At 48.7% G+C, this 21,448-nt stretch overlaps 1 protein-coding gene across 17 annotated transcripts in view; it reads right to left on the bottom strand.

The window, feature by feature from the left end:
• Window positions 1–21,448, bottom strand: part of MBNL1 (muscleblind like splicing regulator 1) — a gene marked incomplete at both ends in the record, with an annotated part of 74,675 nt that overhangs the window by 11,473 nt on the left and 41,754 nt on the right. For 11 of the 17 annotated variants that reach the window (XM_082003933.1, XM_082003941.1, XM_082003938.1 and 8 more), the window contains 3 exons: window positions 695–952; window positions 8,261–8,461; window positions 14,779–14,949. In XM_082003933.1, coding sequence (XP_081860059.1) covers window positions 695–952; window positions 8,261–8,461; window positions 14,779–14,949 — 630 coding nt within the window. The remainder of the gene's footprint in view (window positions 1–694; window positions 953–8,260; window positions 8,462–14,778; window positions 14,950–21,448) is intronic. The other 6 variants (XM_082003935.1, XM_082003932.1, XM_082003931.1 and 3 more) reach the window with 1 other exon arrangement.

Here is a 21,448-nt window from a genome sequence, read left to right on the forward strand (position 1 = left end):
GCCTCGCACCGCAGGCGCTGCCGCTCCCGCTCCTCCTGGCCGCCGCGCCCTAGCGCGCCCGCTGTGCTCCTCTTCCCGGACCCTCACGGGGCTCGGCACAGACAGGACAATATGCCACCACAGCCCTCCTCGGGGTGCCGTCCTCTCCTGGCTCGGAAACCCGTTCCTGAGTCGTTCCAGACCTGGCTGCTACAACTATGAGCTTTGCTCGAGTGCCCCGCGAGAGCTGCCGACAGCCCTCGGGTGGGGGACGGCAAGGTGGGCTGGCTACGGGTAGCATTAACACTGTAAGATTGACTTCAAACTAAGTCTCTACAAACACAGACTTTCGGTAACTGAAATACGGGTTTATCTATCTGTGCAACTAGATAGATACACACCTACCCACACACAAACATACAATAAACTATATAAGCATATCTGCACACACACGTACAGACACACACACACGTATGCACACATATATGTACATATAGATACTCTATCAGCAGGCAAAATTAGTGAAACACCTTAACGGTCTGAAACTACTTAAGAGCAGATCTGGCACCACATGCTGAGAAAGCTCATTGCACCGTGTCGTGACTGGGATCCCCGAGCACACGCACACGCACCCCCCTCCAGCGAGAACAGCTAACACATCAGTGACTGCCTCTCGTCAACATACTTCTATTCCCGAGGCAGTTTCTGAACTCACCATGGCAGCTGCAGTCGCTGCTGCCTGGGCAGCTGCAGCTTGGTTAACCTGGTACTGGGCAGCCTTGATCTTGGCTTGCAGGTGTGCAGGAGGGTGAAAATATTTGCACTTTTCCCGTGAGCATCTCCCTTTGATGTAATCCATGCAGACAGTGACTGTGTTGTCGTTGGTGTCGATCATCGCGCTGTCGGCGGGGTGAGCGAACCGGCAGTCGTTCTCTCCCCTGTTGCAGTTGCCACGCTGGTACTCTCGACATACCTGTGACACCAGGAAAAGAAAGTTGCTTAATTTGTGTGAGGGGTGTTGCGGGCACGGCTCGGAGCAGAGTCGGGATTTCTGAAGGTCTGCGAGAGCGCCGTGAGGAGGGGTGCCCGTCCCCAGGTGGAGCACAGCAGTGGTGGGATGGTGGGCTTGGCTCTCTGGCAGCAGGGACCTGGCTTTTCTAAAGCCACTTCTGATGCCAAAGAGCATCAAAAGCCACCGGGATCAAGAGTCAAGCACACAGCCCGCAACAGGGAGCAAGCTGCACTCATGGGGCGTGCGGCGCCACACCAGCCCCCACCATCCAGGCGTCTGCCACGAGAGGGCAATCCAAAACCCGCAGTGGCGGCAGCTGCCTCTCCCGGGCTGCCCGGCATCGTCCTGTGGCTCAGCAGAAGGTGGGCTGCGTTGGGAAAGAGCAGCGGCTGCAGCTAGAGCAGCCACCAGTCCTGCTGTCACACTGCCGCCGCGTGACAGCAGCCGAACGAAGCTGAGGGAATCAGAAATTGCACAAAGAAACCTGCTTGGCTGGAGGGCATCCCCTGCAGCATCCCCGCTGCTGGGACGCGGGCTCCAGCCCGGCCCCGAGCCAGCACAGACCCCTCCCGAACCTCCAGCCACTGCCAGCGGCGCAAACACTAACTTCATCACCACTGCGACAAACTGGCTGCCTCATCACACACCTCGCAAACCCCGTATCTAAGAAAGTGATTTGTGTTCCTTTCATGGTGAGCTCTTCACAAACCGCAAACAAAAACATGTTTGTCATTTTGAGTTTTCCAAAGGCTATAGGAAACAGAAAGGGACAAAAGCAACTAATTTGTTTAAAAATAAAACCACTTTAGTAGATGGAATTTCCTTTTAAAGGTGGGTGCCCATGAGCTTGGATCATCAGTATTTCCTCAAGGACCTTGGCTCTAATCCCTGCAACAAACCAAATTTGGTTCTTATTTGGTTTCTGTCCATGCTAGTGCTCTAAGCTGCTTTTAACCCCTGTGCTGCTTCAAGTACCAGCTGCCCATCATATGAAATGACATCCCCAAAAGACAAGAGCAATGCCATTTGTGAACCCGTTCACAGGAAACATCCATTTTGCCCCAGGGTCATTCCAGCATGACCCTATTTATAGTCTTCTTCCACGTGGTGATGAAGTCTCTGGCTGTACATTTGCAGCAGAGCCAAAGGAGCCAGTTCAGGCACCTCCATTGTGCATCCCCGTGGCCCTACTGCTCACGGCTCGGTCTGTGCAGAACTGTTTCTGCAGCACACATGAAACAGACTGGGGCAATTCCTCATCTGGAGAAAAATAACCACTTGCCTTCCGGGTGATTCTGCAGCCAGATCCCCCCCAGTCTAGACCCCATGCAGCGACACGGACCACTCTGCCAGGTAGAACAACACAGGGTGTAACTGGGGAAGGAGGCAGTGCCTGTTTAAGCCATCAAGAAACACAAGTCATCTTCTGGTATCTGTTGTGTGCTTGCACCATCCCTGCTCACACGAGACTCCTGGTGTCTCTCCCCCCACACTCTCAAGAACACACCAAACGGAGCTGGCATGTCACTGCTTCTCCAAGAGAGCTGTGCTGGGCTGGTCAGCCTCACCACCTGCGGTATGGCTTTCTCCCTTTCATTGGCTAGGAATACTTTCTGGGTCCTGAACCAGTGTCTTCTACCCAAACGCAGGCCTCCCAAATAGACATATTTCTGTACCAGCAATAGTGTGGCCAGCAGGAGCAGGGCAGGGATCATGCCCCTGTACTCGGTGTTGGTGAGGCTGCACCTCGAATCCTGTGTTCAGTGTTGGGCCCCTCACTACAAGAAGGACGTTGAGGTGCTGGAGCGTGTCCAGAGAAGGGCAACGAAGATGGGGAGGCGTTTGGAGCACAAGTCTGATGGGGAGCGGCTGAGGGAACTGGGGGTGTTCAGTCTGGAGAAGAGGAGGCTGAGGGGAGCCCTCATCGCTCTCTACAGCTACCTGAAAAGGGGTTGTGGTGAGGTGGGTGTTGGTCTCTTCTCTCAAGTAACAAGTCACGGGACAAGAGGAAATGGCCTCCAGTTGCACCAGGGGAGGTTTAGACTGGATATTAGGAACAATTTCTTTACTGAAAGAGTGGTCAGGCATTGGCACAGGCTGCCCAGGGAGGTGGTGGAGTCACCATCCCCGGAGGTATTAAAAAAACGTGTGGATGTGGCGCTTCAGGACATGGTTTAGTGGGCATGGTGGTGTTGGGTTAACAGTTGGACTTGATGATCTTAAAGGTCCTTTCCCACCTTAATGAGTTTGTGATTCTATAACAAAAACGGATAATTTCCTTTTATTATTTGTCTAGAAGTAAACTGAAGTCTTTTGCTCTGAAGATAAAGAAAAGGATGCAACTAATGTCAGTTGACTGTCTTTGCTCTTTGTCTTGTACTGATGATCCACAAAACCGAGCCACATGTAAGCAAGAACTACTCCATTAATAACACAAAGATGATATACACAAATTCACATATTAAGTGTACACATATATAAAAGTATCTATATACACAGAGAGGGAAAGAAAATGCATCCACAGATAAGCTAATTTTATCATAGTTAAAAACCAAAGAAGAATGACCAGAAAACTGAAATAGTTAGGCAGATAGAGATAATCTTTGACATGTCCGGAGCAAATTTTCAGAGCTGTCATGCAGTAGCTGAGATAAGGCAATGAATGGCTCGCTCTCATTGCTCCTTAACAGATATCTGAATGATGGTTGACAGCAGTCAGAAACAAACCATAATACTGCTAGTCCTTTTAATCAGTGTGACCAGCGATGGCTTTTCAACCACTGTGATGGTAACTGAGAATGTTTCCAATTCTTGTTTATTTAAAAGCAAGCATTGAAAATGCACACACAGCAATATATCATTCATCTGCTTAAGTAAAGAGAGGCACAGAAACATAGTATGTTGTCTGGTCTTTCAGATCTGGAGAGCTTTTATTTAGTCATTTACTAATAGCTCTGTAATTAGTATTATAATTTTCAACTCAGTATGTTAAGAAACATAAAGAGAGGCACCTGTACGTCTCTAGACCGTCTGCAAAAATGCCAAGTTAGTGCTGCAGTATTACTGACTCGTAATTCACTTAACTTGTTCTAACTTTGGGCTGAGTTTATTCTGATCGCCTGGCTGGGATTCAAGCTGCCCACCCTGGTGGGGAGACAACCGCCACGCCACCTCAGCTAAGGCAGAGGTCCCTCTCTGCTCCCCCAAAAGCTGGGCAGGGGCTTGGCTGGAGGGACATGGACAGCAGAGCTGAGATCCTTGCCCTTCCATGAGCAAGTCACACCTCCTGTCTCCTCTGCATTGAAGAGAATCTGCCAAAATGGGCATACTGTTACCCAGTACGTTCTGAACATTTAAACAAACGGCACCACTAAGTCAGATTTCCTGATTACCCAAGATCTGAAAGTCTCCAAGAACTTCTAAGCTGCTTCTTTCTGGCAAAAAATGGTATATATGAAACAAGCAGGAAACTGCAGCTCAGTTGTGGTAAGTCTTGACTCCTGAATACTTCTAATAGAAATGGATGGCATTCAAACGGAAACACATGCGTTTTAAATAAAACTGTTAGGCAATCCTTTCTCTCTCACTTCCCCTCCTTTTTGCTTCTCCTCTAGTTCGCTGGAAGAGCCACACTTTTGTTCAAGATATTTCTGACAGGAGAGGAGTGTGAGGAAAGCTGTAGGAAAAGCCTGAACCCATGAAATTTCCACTCTAAGATCCAGATTCCTTATGGGAGTGGCTAAACACACTGGACACCCAAACATCTGCATTCTATCCATACAGGCGACACGGTCCAAATACACATGAAATCAATCCTACTGCTAGTAACAGTCTCTGACCTTATCTTATGAATATTCACATTAATTCAGGAGACCAGCCCGCTGCCCAACAGATTTGTGTTGTCTGCTGCTTTCCTTAAAATCCCAGGTATATGTATTGAGAGCTTTTAGCTGTGGAACAGTCTGATTCAGTATCCCAGAACACAAGTGCTAATTAATGCCACAGTACATCATTCTTGAAAGTAAGTATTTGAAATTCTAAGCAGAACAAATCATATTCCAAGATTAGATGCTAACATCATAGCAGTTATTTTTCTCAAGGACAGTTCATTCCAAGGGAGAGTGAGCTAAGCCTTATAAAGCTCTCTAATCATGTCATAACAAATGATAATACCGACAGCAGTAAGCTCACTTAAAGAGCAGGTAGACACATGCTGGCTTCTCTGAGAGGTAACAACCAGACCACGCAAAATCTTTCAAATCAGTTCTGCATTTCTGTAATCCATAAAGTACATTAAAATGTTTTTCTGTTCATAAAAATGATATGCTTATTTGGTATTTGTATACTAAGTTTGGATACTCCAGATTAAATGACCAACAGACTGGAAAGCACCAGCAAATTATCTTCTTGCCTACGTACTTCACTATTTAAACTGCATTTGCTGAAGGGAAACAAGGAGGAAAAGGCACCCCTTCACTGCAACGGATACTAATTTTGTAAGACAGCAGCGTGGTGTGGAATTGCAGAGTCGGTGGGTCAACCTGAATGTGGCTCTTAATCCAGTCAAAATAAAAAGCAGCTTAAAGAAGCTGCATTCCTTTAAGGTGATCGACATGGTGCAATGGCCAGAGCAGAGGCAAGGGAAGGGCCCTGTTAGGAAGGTGGGGCTGGGACAGCCCTCCTCCAAGGCCAAGGACATCTCCCAAGAGCAGAGCCCATGGAGATAAAAGCGATTACAGAGAGAAGGCTGCTGGGTGCTGACGAGCTGGGACGTTAGTCAACTAGAGAATATGGCTGAGAAGTAAGCGCCCTGCTCGACCGCATTCTGGCTGTCGGCTGAGCCCACGGGAGGGCCGGTGCTGCCCCCGCGGCGTTGCCCAGGGCTCTCCTCGGCACGGGGTGCTGCCCCGTGGGAGCTCAGCCAGCCCGCAGGGCCCCAGCCCGCTCCTGAACCACCAGTGTTCCCTGCGGCAAACAAAGTCTGCTCCCGGAGGAATCTGTGCGGGGCACAGTGCCATTGCACCAGGGGAGGTGACAAAAGAGACACGCCTCTAAGTCTCAGCACTTATTTTCAGGGCTTTCCAACTTGGCCATCATCTTTCTTTCCATAGCAGTTGAAAGCAAAACCACTCAGCCTCTTTGCAAAATTTTACTGATTTCTGGTGTTTTTGCTGGCTCTTCTTAACTGATAAAAATGGTTTTTACTGCAAATTGTGTCCCTGGGTATTTTGTGAGAGTAACTCCCTCTCGTGCAGAGGAGTTTGGCTCAGCAGTGTACCACTTCTCTAAATAGCTATATAAAGAAGATGCAAGCGTCCGGAGAACCAAATCCTGCACGTTGAAGTCCCAAATGTCATTAGCTCCCCATGCACTTCGGTCACAGTGTGTCGGCCAGCACAAGCTCTGCCCCAGAGGCACCACATGAAGAGGTGCCCCTGCACAGACCCTCTCAGGCTCCCACGGATGTACACGCTTCCCCGGCCATGGGCAGAGCTGGTGCTCGGGGTCTTCGGGTACGTCCTGCTCCTGCTTACAAACAGAAAGCTTTTGAGCCCGCATGTCCCCAACACCACTGACCAGTGCCATGGCCTCTACATGGGTGGAAGCACAAACACAGCAGCCAATCTTGGCGCTGCGAGCCAAAGGGCTCCCTGCCATCGGCATCCTCCTCTCGGCACTCATTTCTGAATCTAGTGTGATTTATTTATGAATTTATCTAATTGCATTTTGGTTTTAATCCACCTCTGGCGGGTATCCATCATGAAATAGAGTCCTCAAAGGAAGAACATCCCTTGGTGATTCCAGTCACCCATGCGCCAGCTCTCAGCTCGATGCGGCTGCCTCTCCTGCAACCTGACCGCACTTTGGGGAATGCTTTCCTCGGAGAAAACATCTCTAAAAAGGGAAATGATGTGATCCCTCAGAAGGGGAACCTGTGGTGACGTGAGCTCTGAGAATAGTGACAGCGGCAGCAGGAAACGCTCGCTGCCAGATGACCCTCCACACTCCTCCCAGCTCGCAGCCTTTTGAGTGGCAGCTCGTCAGTCAGAGATGCAAGTAAGAAAAAGGAATTAATTTTCCTTGTAAGGAGAATTAATCCCTGTTAATACAGATGTACAGGCAGAAAGAAAAGCATTACAAGTACAACTGGCTGCATTTTAAAACAGAGATCCATCTTGCTCCTCCCATCGTGCTCCCTGAGTTCAGGGACCATATCCAAGAGCATCCACACCCTCCCCATGCAGAGGAGATGCTGCAGCACCAGGATCTCTGAGACCTGCCACCGCCCTGACGCTACAGAACGCTAGTGCCCAGCACTGGCCACTGGGCTGGGGGCTGAGGGCAGAGCAGGAGGGCTGGGGCTGCAGGGACGAGTCACAGCACAGCTCACTCTCTCCACGGCTATCAAAGCTGCCACTGGCTGCTGCGTGGTGCCTGACAGGGAGAGCACCAGCGGCCGTGCTACAGGGAGAGCTGACCTCTCGCAGGTGGTGCATGCCCTAACACCCCCCGTGTCCAACAGACAAACGGGGTGACAGCAGATCACCCTGCCTGCTCAGCCTCTCGCATCACCACCTTTCAACCACCAGACCCAACCGGGGCTGCCAAGCGCACTGCAGGCTGTGCTCGCAGGCTGTGCTCGCAGGCGCGCCCCAAGCGCGTGGCAGCCGGCGGCATGTCGCTGGCTCGCTGCCGCAGCACCGATAAGGTGCCGAAAACACTGTCATGCCTTTCAGATAAGAAAGATTCAGGGCAAGGGAGAGTACCAGCTAGAGAGCACTAACACTTGTCAGGGTTGTAGCAAGGATGATAAGCCGGGCGCGGGAGGCTGGCGGGGAAGTGCCAGCACCATCTGTCCAGAGTGAAAGTAAGAGAGAGGCTGAAAGTCATCTTTTACCCAGGCAGCTGAAGCTCTGCCCTTACACCCGCCCCTGGTGCTCGCTACCCCTGCCCGTGCACCCCCCACGTTAACACTTCTGGACACACATCAACACGGTTTCACGGTGCTCTTGCTGCTGCCATGGTCATTCCTAAAAGGGCTCAATACTTCCACTTCTTTCTGCAATGGAGGGTCAGAAGCAGAACCGCAGGCATTAACTTAGTGTATGATCACTCAGTCACTCCCTGTCCTTACCTGTCACTAAGATGCAACATTATCAGCTAAAGTGAAACTGGCATTATTTTCTTTCACAAGAAAAATATTTTGTATCTAGAAGGCATAATAAATGATACAACTTGTGAGAGTAAGTTACATGCATCGGCTCCTACCTCCAGCCTGTCTGTCCTCATTAGCTTTTGGGCAGCGGCGGCGGCAGCGGCAGGAACTGGGACACCGGGGTTCCCTGTCACCAGCATCGGGGCGGTGGGCAGGATCTCCGCTGGGACCAGGCCTGGGGAGACGGGCCCCAGGTAGGGATTGAAGGCGGCTGATGCGTTGGTGGCTAAGCTCGGTGCAACGGAAAACATCGGCTGCAATCAGAGAAAAGAAGACGACAGACACCTGAAATATTTATACTTGCCATTCCATCAGCATAACTTTTTGGCTATCATCTTGAGCATGATGGCAGTGAATTTCTGTTACTTCTGGGAAAGAAGCGTTTGTCGTGTTTGTGGAACACGAAGAACACCCGTGCAAACGTTGCACACGAGCGAGTCCACGAGGGCAGGCATCCCCGCCAGCCTCCGCTGGTTCTCTGCTCACGCTTCCTGCGCGATTACAGCACGTGGCAACTCTTGCGGCAAACGCTCATTCGACCCGCACTTGAGCAACGCCGTCACTAACGAGCACTCCTCGCGGCCACAGGAGAAAGTCTGAGGCTCTCAGAGGGAGGCGTCCAAAACACGTACAAACATCCGATCTCGGGGAGAAAGGCGTCTGCACGAGAGCCCCGACACACCATCAAACCACGCTCAACTTCAGACAAGATAAATAATTTTCTGACCCTGATGACAGCCAGCACTGGTTCAGAAATTACAGGGTTTAATACAGGAACAAGACTAGATGACCATAATAATTTATTTTTGCAAAATTAAACAGGCTGTCCACGCAGGTATTCAGAAAGAAATGCACTGCATCAAGGATATGCTTTATGTAGACTAAAACATTAAGCCAGAGAAAGAAAGAGCGAGCATGCAAATACTGTTTTTTTTGCTTGGTTACAAAAAAGAAGTCAGATGCCCTTGTATGCTATCACACGTTGTGAAGATAATTGGATGTAGAAGACCAAATAATGCTCTAAGATCAAATGCAGAGCTGTTACACCACAGCAAAGAGTAAATAACTCTTCTGCCCCTTTGCCTCTGAATGCAAAGGCACTGCACTAGCAGTGTAATTGCCAAATAAAATTTAGTCTGGAGTGTTTATCTTTAATATCTAAACACAGTAGTTACTCAAGGCATTTAGGTTTTTCTTCCAAACTCATTTTTAGAGGGAAAAACAACTACAGAGTTAACGCAATTCCTTTTCTCTGTTTCATATCTATTTAAGCCAGACAGCATATAACACCACATGCTTATGTATTCCTGAGGAAATGACTGAACCGTTTGGAAGCAAGGAACAAGTCCATCTGAAATACTGGACAAAAACACATGCAGAGGTTACTGAAGAAAAAAACCTGAAAGTTGTGCAAATGGGAATAATTTCTTTAACATCTCTGGTTCTTCATGTGAAGGAAAAACAAACAGGCAAATTTTGCAGGAAATAAAATGTTACTCTTAAAGACACTATTAATTAACTGCACTTTTCACTACTGTGTTATCAGCAATGTAATAAATGAACATTAAAAATAAAACTACAAACCAGTCTGTTGGTGTGTAACTTAAAGATGTATCAATTTTTGATTTCAGCCCAATATACTCACTATACAGTAAATAAAAGATTACCCCATTTATTTTCTACTGAGATCATTTTATACTAATATAAATAACCTGCAGCCTTTAGACCACTGCAAAATAATAGCGTATTTTATCAGTGCCATTTTATACTATTCTGAAGCTCACAGGTATTTTGCGATGTGCTGTACATGTGCAAATTAGGAGCTGAAAACCTCCCTACAGTCGTACTAGCCCAGACACGGAGCCATGCCGCTGGCAGAAAGAGACCATGAAGTGGTGAAACCTGGGCAGCACACAACCGCTTCTCAGCAGCAGGAGTCTGCCAGGGCACAGAGCCACCCAACACTCCTGCACCCAGAAGAGATTTCTGGCAATACAGTGGCCTCGGAGGACGGGCAGCACAGGCTGGATCTCCCAGGGACCGTCCCCCGCCGCCCCAGCACTGACCCAAGGCTTGGGCGGCTGCGGGACTCTGTCGCGAGGGTCACCCCAAGCACGGCCCTGCCGTCCACGAGCATCAGCCGAGGGTCAGCCTGGGCTCCCCGGCCTGTAACTGCAAACTGGTCTGAACTGGGACCTCAATGCCATGCAGGAGAGGAGAGGCAGGGGGGAGCTCCAGGTCAGGCTGCTCCGCTGGGCTCATCTCTTCTGTTTACTGCTCGGTTGTTTTCCAGGAGCTTTCACTTCCCCGTCTCCAGAAGCAGAGGTAATTCTCTATCAGCATGACCAAACTGTACAACTTCCTACTGGCCTTGCAGTTTGGGCCCTACTATGCTGTGTATCATGCAAAACAGCTAAAAAAGGAAAAGAGCAGCTCTTGTAGATCAGCAGAGAGAACAAAGGTGAAGGAGGACACAGCCTTGGATGCAGCTCTGTGCTGCCAGATGCCACATAACCCACGTTGTCTCCCCTACTGAATGATTCTGCTCTAAAAATGCCTGTGCAGAACCAACGTGAACCTCACCAGCAGGTCTGATCTCCATGGGTCTGCCTTTCAGAGGCACTGCTCACTAACGGGGTCTATCGATTGGGAAGGAGACACGGGGGCACCTTTGGAAATCAGCCTCTGCAGCACAGCGGAGCCACGGCTCCTTCCCAGACAGACAGGCTTTCTGCCAGCGCTCCAGCTCACTGCCCTGAAGGACCGGCTGCCCACACGGAAAGAGCTGGACTCTTATTGCATCTTTAACAGTCATCTACCGAGCGCCTGCCACGCCAAGGAAAGCACAAGAGTGTACCACATACACGAGAGAAACACTGGCACCCTACAGATACTTGTGGGTTACAAACACACCCGCCAGGAAGGCCTGGGACCTTGTGCTGCTGCAGCTTCACACCCGCAGCGTGCAGCGGATTGCCTGTGGAGCACCAGCGCGCTGCAGAAGCACGTGCCTGACCAACAGCCCCGCGGCTTGGGCCTGTGCAGATCGCGCAGCCTGGGAGCTCCCCGTGCTGCCGGCACCCCACCTGCCCCTGGAGACGAGGAACGACCCCGGAGTTTCCAGCCACCGTCACGGTCCACCTCCGCTCTTCTGGTCTCACATCTGCATCTTCCTGCTTCTATTTAGCATTTTTCACACTCTTCTGCACAGGAAAAGGCAAATCCAGGATCTGACATTGCTATTGTGAAGCAATGCAGCATTACCCCCGATGCGCTAGTACCAACTGATGCGCTAGTACCAGCTGACGGTCTAGTACCGACTGATGGGCTAGTACCTGACCATCTAGTACCGATGCGCTAGTACCAAACTGACATGCTAGTACCAACTGATGAGCTAGTACCAACCAAGGTGCTAGTACTGATGCGCTAGTACCAAACTGACGTGCTAGTACCAACCAATGAGCTAGTACCAACCGATGCGCTAGTACCAACTGATGCGCTAGTACCAACTGATGCGCTAGTACCAAACCGATGCGCTAGTACCAAACCGATGCGCTAGTACCAACTGATGCGCTAGTACCAAACCGATGCGCTAGTACCAACTGATGCGCTAGTACCAAACCGATGCGCTAGTACCAAACCGATGCGCTAGTACCAACTGATGCGCTAGTACCAAAGGCATGTTCTAGCTGAGCCCAATTCCCCTTAAAGTGGTTTACAAGCAAGGGGGGCAGAACTGATGGGAGCAGGCAGAGGTCTTCTTCAGGACCTCAGTGTTTGCAGTCAGCAGGACACGCAATCCCCTCTGATCATCTGAAATCCACTCCCTCAAGTGCCAGCTAAAGACAGATAAAAGAATGAACTAAAAACGAAAGATGAGAAAAATCCACAGACAATACTTGCATCTAAGATAATTAAAACATTTATCAAACAGAAATATGAGTGAAAGGATCCCACTGCTTTGCTTACCAAATTAGAGTCTCTCATTAAGTTAGTTCACTTACTTTTATTAAAGCATATGGTATTGATTTTTGTAAAACAAACTGACTGAAGCATCGTTAGACAGGATGACAGAAATCACTTCCTAGAACACCATGAAATATCATCCATTTAAACTGTGCTAAAAAATAAAGTGATTTTAAGGCCAAATTAGTAGGATGACATGTATTTGGAAACACTATTGTTGGGACAGCCAATGGGCCTTGCTATGAGTCCTTGTATTGAATGAGACCGAATTCTGAAAATACACAGTCTGTAATGTCTGAACTCAAAGTGACTGTACACAGAAATTACCCAGGCATGGGTAGAAGATTTGTGCCACACTTCAAAATACACTGACTCAAACTTTGTTCGTTAGGGACAGTGTGAGTGTAGCATAAAGGAGAATTTAAATTTGATTTAAATGTTATCCTCACACTAGCCTCTCTTCATATTGAAAAGGAACGTTAATCCAAAGGACTGCATTAACTTTTTTTTTCATGTTTACCCAAATGTCGGTGTGTGCCTACACACTGCTTTGTATAAAACTGAGCGCGCCGTATTTGGTTACCCTTCATGAAACAAACAAAAAGGTTAACAGAGAAGAATATTTTAAGCAATTGTTCTTATTGTCAGCTGCATTTTGACTTGAGCTTTCTCATAGTCCTGAATATGAATTTCCTGGCACCAATGCTGTATCACTGTACTCAAATCAGGAAATAAAACTAGAATTGTGGCATGTGCACACGCCTGTTTTTGAGCCGTTGAAATTGAAAAATCATTTTGAGGTTGCTCTGGAATTAAAGCTCCTAAAGTACAGCCGCCTTCTGAGCTTTCTAGCTGTACAGACACTCAATTTTACATCTGGTCTGAAGGCCATGAGCAGTGGACACCAGCCCACAGGCAGCCCCGTTTCTCATGCATGAAGGGAATAAGGAGCAGGCTGCACGGCGCAGTGTTAGGGCATCCCCTGAAGCACTGCAGTGCCACAGCATTCGGTGCCTGCATGGTGACGCTGACTCAGCTCATCTCCTTGCCTGGGTGATACAGCCGATTTTATTTAAAGAAAAGCCAATCAAAAGAGAGAAAATAAAATACCGTATCTTTTCACGCTGTGCTAACTGGTACTGAAGTCAATTTACTGTGACGATCTTAGCACAACATTTTCTGCTTTTCTCCCTGACATATACTCTGTCTTGAAACAGCCGAGGCATAAAGCTCTGTGAGAGAGTAAGTTATATTAATTGAATCAAATAAGCTACAAAACGTTTAAGAGTATTCTATAGACCCACAAAACATGGGGCCAGATAACTATTTGGCACAAGTATGAGCCTCCTTTCTGCTGAGCTGATTTTTCCTAAGGATTTAGTTGTATTTTAAGGAGTATCAATTTTCACTATGTCTTTTGAAATAAAAGTTGAAGAACTCATCTAACAGAGTGAATACAGGTTTCCTAATGGAAGGTATCTAAAGGTAAATTCAACTCCCCAAATTCTACCTTTGCCAGCAAGAAAGGAATAAAAGAACTGTCAGAGAAGTGCTAATGCAGATATATTTATTTTAGATATGTTTTTCAACTTTTTTTTCCTATGTTGCTGTTTTACCCATCAAAAGAGACCGCTTCAGCCAGGGCAGCACTGCTTGCCTTTTTATGTAGAATATACCAGCCCTGCTCATACATTAATAAATATCTCTAATGCCTGATCTAGAGATGTATATCAAAAAGGTTCTGGGCCAAATTTATCCATAGGTTAGCGCCAATGACCTCTCTGGATTGCATTAGAAAGGGATCTGGCACAGGGTGTCCAGCTCCCAAGCACGTATGTGCATGGTGGGTTGATGTCAATCATTTTTACATTTGCTGAAACGGGGGATTACTGCAGAGCAAGAAACTCAGCCATGGCGTTCAACTTTGTGGAACACTGCACTGTGCTTACTTACTAAGGTATAAGAGAAACAGGTGTGATGTAATGTATGATCCCATTTTACTGTGACCAGATGAGAGATTTCTGATAGATTCTCCTTCCCCCACCTCTTGGCTTTCTGTAGGAAGTGTGATTATCTGTACTGTTCCTCCTTCCTGCCAAGCCTGAGCTGTTGATCCTGCAGGTCAGACTGACATGCACCACACATCACGCGGGGCAACCTTTCAGCTCTGCCTGACAACGTGCTGTAAAAAGCAAAGTCCAATTCCAGCAAGTAATTCCCTGAAAAGGTTCCCTTGAATGAATGGAAAACATTCCACGGGAATCTTCTCAAACCCAGGGATCTCCTAGAGCACATGAAATTTCAAAGGAAATGCCCATTTACGAAAATCCCACACAGATCACTCAATTTCTTAATTTCAAGAAATATGTAGCAAAAAGTGATTTACATTAACAAAAGACTAATAAATTTAATTAAATTAACAGTATTACTGCAGGTAGGAGAGAATTAAGCAGTACAAAGATATACTGGCTAGCATTTCACTGTATTTGATTCCTCCATCAGTTACCGACATTTGTGGGATTTTACAGCACGTAAAGCACACCCGCTAACTTACTTCAGCTACAACTCACTGTACTCATTGACTGAAGCCAAAAAGTGTACATACCACAGGCTGCAGCGGGGCACCAGGCATCATGGCATTGGCAAGCTGCATCTGCTGGGCCAGCATGGCCATGTTCTTCTGCTGAATCAGGTTATTGCGTCCATTTATCTCCAGCTGCGTTTTTAAGTGTGGTGGTGGGTGAAGATATTTGCAGTTTTCCCTTGAACATCGACCCTGAAGAAGAGAATTGACACAAGTGGCTTAGAAGCCATAGGCGTATCTTTGTTCTTTATGTCATCGACTAAAACAAACACAACACATGCTACAGGCCTCAGAGGAAGGTCCCCGGCTACTTTGCTAGGTTATCTCATACTGACCAGAGCAGACTGACAATTCTAGTACCAGCTGCTTGCTCTGCCTTCGTAACACTGGAGCTCACACTTTCAGTAAAGGGATGGTAACAATAAAAAAAAAAACCAAACCCACAAAAAACCCTAAAAAGGAGAATTGAATCCTTTTGTGGAAAAAAACAGATTCCTTAAATCACACTTTTTTCCTTTACTCATTCATCTTTGAAATAAATCCAAACAGCAACAATGACAAGGCAAAAGATGGCCTTAATTTAAGTAAGAAACTATTTTTATCAGGAAACAAATTAATTCAATATAGTTTGACCTTATACTGCAATTTGATCAGAAAGTTAAAATGCATTCTTCTCATAAGATCTGCCGGAAATCTAATTTGTACCATGATTTTTGTCTCCCCTTAAGGCTGAGATAAATGGTTTGCTGCTGCCCCCCGCCCCCCCCAATTTGTCTCCCCTGCTGGCAGTCCAAAGTTCTTAAAACTTATTTTCATAGTTATTCAACCGACATCTGAGCGATCCTTGCACCGGAGATATACCTGACACAACAAAAAATACGTCAGGTTTTGTGAGTATCTTTAGGCTACGCACCAACACTACAGAAAGTCCCACGAATTTGCAGACCACTACCATAACAAACAGCAAAGAAAGTTCATCTTTGCAAGCAGCCATTCATAATCCCTGAGCACATTTCCTCGAACAAAATGCATTTGCCATTGCACAATGCCGTCCACCTCCAGCAACAACACAGAAGAGCTGAGCGACTGCTGCCAGTCACAGTGGGAAGGTGCAGACGAACGGAAACCCTGGCGCAGGCTGCCCCGCCGCTCGGCCGTGCCGTGCTCGCTGCCGCCTTGCTGGCCCGGGGCCGCAGACGTCTGTCTTCTCCTTTGTGGCAAGAGTCAGAGGGCTCCCCCGAGCCCTTTGGCACGGGGCCTTCCCCGTCCCCTTCGACAGCCCTCTGACCGGGCTCCCGCGGGCGTTTGCTCCTTGGACCGAGGGGTGCTATGGGCTGTCCTCGGCAGAGCTGACGCGCGGAAAGGACCACTGAAGCCACCTCCAAGAAACTCTCCCTAGTAACACAGCTCCAAATGTTGGAAAGCAGTCAAGACAGGGGCCAGATAATGCATAAAAGCTCAAAGCACTACATCTATACTAAGATGGGGGAAAAAAAACATGTGCAGCCTGAGAAAATATTTTTACAGGGGAATGGAGCTTCCTACTGCAAATAAGGATTAGGATACTTCAGTAACAAACACGAATGATTCATAAGTACAAAAAACAAACTGATGGTGGCAACAGGAATCTGTGTTTATGAAGTGTGAATTTTATACCTGTGCATATATAAACATACACGTGTGCGCATATACACACCTGCTGGTCGCTGTTCCACCCGTGGCAGCTCCCCAGGACACCTCCAGCCCCGCACGGTGAGAGCAGTGGGCAGCCGCCAGCGGGGCTGTGCCCGTCCGTGTCCGTGGGGACCAAAGCCAGCAGCCGACAGCCTGGAGCATCGGCCAGACCTACACAGGGGCCAGTGCAGCCTGGAGTGGACCAGCCAAAACGACGAGCGGGCTTATCCATACGCTCGGGGGAAAGCACGCTTTCAGCCTGGAGGAACACTTTCGGACCAAATGACCCTCGGTTCTCTTCTTCAACACCTTACCAACAACGCAGTTCAGCATTTAAGCCATTTTGCAGAAATCAACCAACCTCATTTCAGCACCTCCCCCCAAAGCGTTTCACAATTATACGAAATGGCAGGTAAAAGGCAGGCACTTTGGAACAACTTACTTTATACCAAATTTTCTCTTGATACCAAAGCCCATGTTAATTGTTGCTACCACTAAGTAACACAGGGCAAAATGACACATTTACTGGCTGACTGGAAGATGGTATCTTACATTAGCAGAGTGTAAAAATCAGACTTAATTACTCCTAAATGAGTAACATGCAATATGTGTTGCTGGAACCAGAGAGGAGCAATTAACAAACCTGATTCTGAAATGCAGATTAAACTCCATGTCCCTATTTCAGTGGTGGGGTTTAGGCTGCTCCACACATTTCCAGACCGGATCTGAAGTCTGGCAGTACGTGTTGTACATGACGACTGCTCAAGGTGCTTCATAGACTCAAATGCTTTAAGGTCAGAAGAAACCATTCCAGTGATCTAATGCAATGTCCGCTGGCTCCTGGCAAACAAGGAGCCCCCTCCGCTGTTTCCCCATCAAGGCCATCATTTCTATTCGCTTAGCAGCTGGTCTTTAAGGAAGACAATTTACTCTGAGTTAAAGACTACAAGAACATATCACATCCCCAGGTAAACTGTGCTTATGCTTAGTTATCATTAGCTGCTATCAAAAAGTTTGTGTCTGTCTTGTTTGTATGTCGCTTTGGAGTCCAGTGTGGCATCTAACTTTCAATCTTTTTGAATTTTCAGATCCTAGCAAATTTTCCAAAAGGAATGCAGACTTCTCTGTTTTGGAAATGTCTTTCTTGTCTTATGTATATGTTCCATGGACCTTCAGAAACAGTCCACAGAGTGCGCAGGACTTGGGAAGAGCAGGCTGAAAACCACTGTCAAAAATCTTGACCAAGAACATGGAGTGCATTCATCTCCATACTGCAAGTAGTTTCTTAATTACCTTTTCACTAGATTCTGGTAACTTCAGTCAACAGAGTTGAAGGCAGATTTTCATCTCTCTGAACCTTTTCTGAACACTTTGCTGTTTTTTTCAATCATAAAAAAATGACTACTATCAGTGAGCAAATTCAGAGAAGCGGAAGTTGAGGATGCTGGCAGCCTCCTGAAATGCTGTACCAGCACACTGGTAGGGTTTTACCAGAACTGTGCTGGACTAAAAGTTATTAAAAATGCTCCTGAGGCTCCTCAGGCACACTCTGCAGCAGAGGCCGCCGGCGCATCTCTGCTCCCTCCAGACAAGCGGGACAGGGCCTCCCTCACAGGCAGAGCCCGCAGGGAAACTCGAGGTGCATAGCGTGACAGCGGCAGTGGGGAATCACTCACACAACAATGTGGTATTTGGGCAAAAACCTGTTGCCACGATCCTGCGTTTACTTCTGCGCTCAGGACTCCAGCAGGAGGAAACCCGGCCCTGGCTCACGCTGCCGCTGACAGCCGGAGCAGCGGCTCCCCGCCCGCAGCGCAGAGGAGAAGAGGCCGGGCTGGGCCCAGGCAGTGCTGCTGGAGCCGGGCCTGGGCATGGACCCGCTGCGGTCCCCGGGGTACACGGGCCCGAGCGAGCCACGCTTTGTGGCCACGCTGTGGCTGCGCCACCAGCCTCCTGCGGGAGGCCGGGCCCGGGTGGCCTGCGTGGCCTGCCAGCCAGGCAGGGCAGCGCCAGTGCCTGAGCCCTCCCCACAAGCGTCACTGCTAAGCTATCCTTCCGTCACTAGTACCCATCAGCTCGCACGCTCCCAACAGCGGCGTCACCGCAAGAACGTGGCCCCGCTCGCCATGAGGAGTCTTTGTGAATGCCCTGCTCACAAATACGCCCCGCAGAGCAGGGAAGAAGAGGGCGAGCCCGGCCTGTCAGCCAGGCAGCTTGGCGTCCGCCCAGCAGGAATGCCGGAGCGGGAGGACGTGCCGGCCGCTCTCACATGATGTTTTTCTCCAGCTATCATATCAACAGGGCTCAGGCAGAGAGCCCAGGCTGGACTAACAGCCAGCCTGACTGCCATTAAATCAGGGCAGCATGACGTCTGCAGTATTTTAAGCTGTCTAGCCTTGGCCAAAGCAGGCGATGGGACAGGGAGCAGCGGGTGGCACTTGCCCGCCAGGGACCTGTGCGGGGCCCGGGAGGCGGAGCTCGGCCTGGGGCCGATGTCAGCTGCCCCGACAGGGCTGGGGGAGCCAGGGCTCGCTCCTGCCCCCGCCTCGCTCTGCAGCACGGCCTGCGCCCGTCAGACGTTCGCAGGTCCCTGACCTGAGCACATGGCAAGCACGCGCTGAGCCGCGGGGGAGCCGTGGGGGGACCTGGCTGCCTCCTCAGCCCTGGGGAGGCAGGAGGGATGGGGCTGGGGGGCCGTGGGCTCAGCATCGCCCTGGGGGCTCTGTCTGTCCATCCGCCCCCACTGCCTGCTGGACCCAGTCCACCGCTGAATACCTGCTGAATCTGAACGCCACGCAAACAGGAAGCGGCGAGGGCTCGCAAGGGCAATGCCAAGACAAGACATTTGTTTGCAAGCTGGTCTACCTGCACGTTACCTTCTGCGCCATTCCTCCTCCTAGCAGCGTCTCCAAGACCCCTTCTCACGCCTGTGTGTGCTGCTGAGCTGGTACAGCTCCTGTGCCCCGGTGCAGGCGGCTGGCCCCGGCTGCGGGGACACACTGCACCTCCACCCAAAAATGCCCGGAGGTCCTCGTTTGCCACTCACTCCCTGCTGCTAACAGCCAGGCCCCAGGCTCGGAGGGCGCTGCAGACTTGCCACTGGCTTCACAAGCGCTCAGCAGACACCGCTGGCTGTGCCAGTGCTGCCAGATGGCATCGGCACCCGGCGCTGCTCCGGGGAAGCTCGGTTTGCATCCCGGCCAAAACTGCAGCAGCCAGGAAGTAAAAAAAGCCAAACTGGGAGAGCTGCAAAGATGGCAACTGCAGAAAAGCAGGAGCTGCCACGCTGCATGAGGAGCCAGCACAGGGGTGAACGATCCTGAATGGCCAGGGACACCGGGATGCTACATGGAAGCCATCAAACATGGCTTTTTCACCCTTGCACAGCTCCCTATGAAACAAAAAGTAAACCCCAAAGCATGCAAAGAGCTGAATACCTTAAAAAAGTGGCTATTGCTAATCTCAATTTTTTTTTGACCTACACACCAAGCCCTGAAATCTAGGTATTTTCCTGAAGATTGCTGTGCTCTTGTAAAAACTGCTAGCCAGATTATTCTGCTGAGGAGTTTTTAGTTGGAAATAGGAATTAATAAAAATGTGCTCACAGGAAAATATTTACTTTGTTTATTCATTTGTTGACAGAAAATACCTGTTTTCTTTGAGTTTTCTATTTATTTCCCTAGACACATGGAAATGAGTACCGCTGTCTCTCGGCATGCACCCTGCCTTCTCCGAGTGCCAGACAACAGCACTTGCCGTTGTATCTGGGAAACCACTGCGACGTGGAAGGGACGGAGTGAAAGGGGTAGCCCTTCTGTGTTGTTATTACTTCCCAACCACAGGGAATGTGGTTTTCCTACTTTAATTTTCAAATTCTCTTACAGAAAAATCATTACTTATTGGGGCAGACACATTCTAGATGTGCAGGTTTTTGTTTAAATTATTAGGAAGAAGTATAATCTTTTTAGCTGACAGCAGCTCTCATTCCAGAAGTAAATCTTTTAAACTCACGCTGGGTCTCAATTTTTGTCTTAGTTTTTAATATACACATTTATTTCCTGTTCTGTACTTCTCACTTTCATTGCTCAAAAATGTTGTACAGAACAGTCCATGCGGGTCATGGGATCAGGACACCCCAGCTGCAGCCTGGACGCTTGCGCTTGACCCCATCAGTGTTGCGTCTCCTGTAATGTCTCATCGAGGTGCAGCGTGGGGTTAATCAAGGTCTGGTGATCAAGAGTCAGGTCGGGAGTTTTCTTCCCACACCTTCAGGGGAGCAGGGACATGGTACCCTACAGACCACCACCAGCACCTCCCAGCTATGCAATTCGCTTTTATTCCCCACAAAGTGGGAGGCATGTCATCTTGGTATTTGCAGAATTGTGGAAGAGAAAACATGAAAAACGCAGGCAAAAAAGAAACCATAGTCAACACTGTCTGGGAAAAATCACCCTAAAAATTCTGCATTCTGAAAATACAGCGTAAATATTTCTGTAAGACTTGGATCATCAGACAGGTTGGATTTTGAAGTTACACCAAGATATTATGAGCATGAAATGAGCTCATTTCTGTGAGGTGAACACTACCATGTTTTCTTCAACACCGTTTTTCTGTGAAGCGAAACTCATCCTGTTTTTCAGATGCCACACCAAATGTTAGCAATATAACAGTAATTTTTGCTCTCTGAAAATAATTTCATTTCAGAAAATACCGTGATTGCATGTTTAATAATAAAAAGTATTCTTGGGATTCACTTCTGAGATTGCAAGCTCCTTTATCAACTGCAGTTACGGCTTAGGTAATATAGGCACTAACAATTTTCACCTCTTCCTTGAGGGAATATTTAATGGAAATATCAGCAGAAGTCAATAACTAATTAACAAGAAGATAATTTGAGCTTAGTGTGCTGCGGAGCCTGCTGTGCAACTGCGCCACCGCCCAGCAGAGAAGCGTGACCCACCGGCAGCCCCGAGGCACGCAGTGCAGTGCTGCGGCAGCCCCGACGCTCACCCACCAC

The sequence above is a fragment of the Phaethon aethereus genome (assembly GCF_964289735.1).
Source record: "Phaethon aethereus genome assembly, chromosome: 9".
In the NCBI taxonomy this organism is placed as follows: domain Eukaryota; kingdom Metazoa; phylum Chordata; class Aves; order Phaethontiformes; family Phaethontidae; genus Phaethon; species Phaethon aethereus.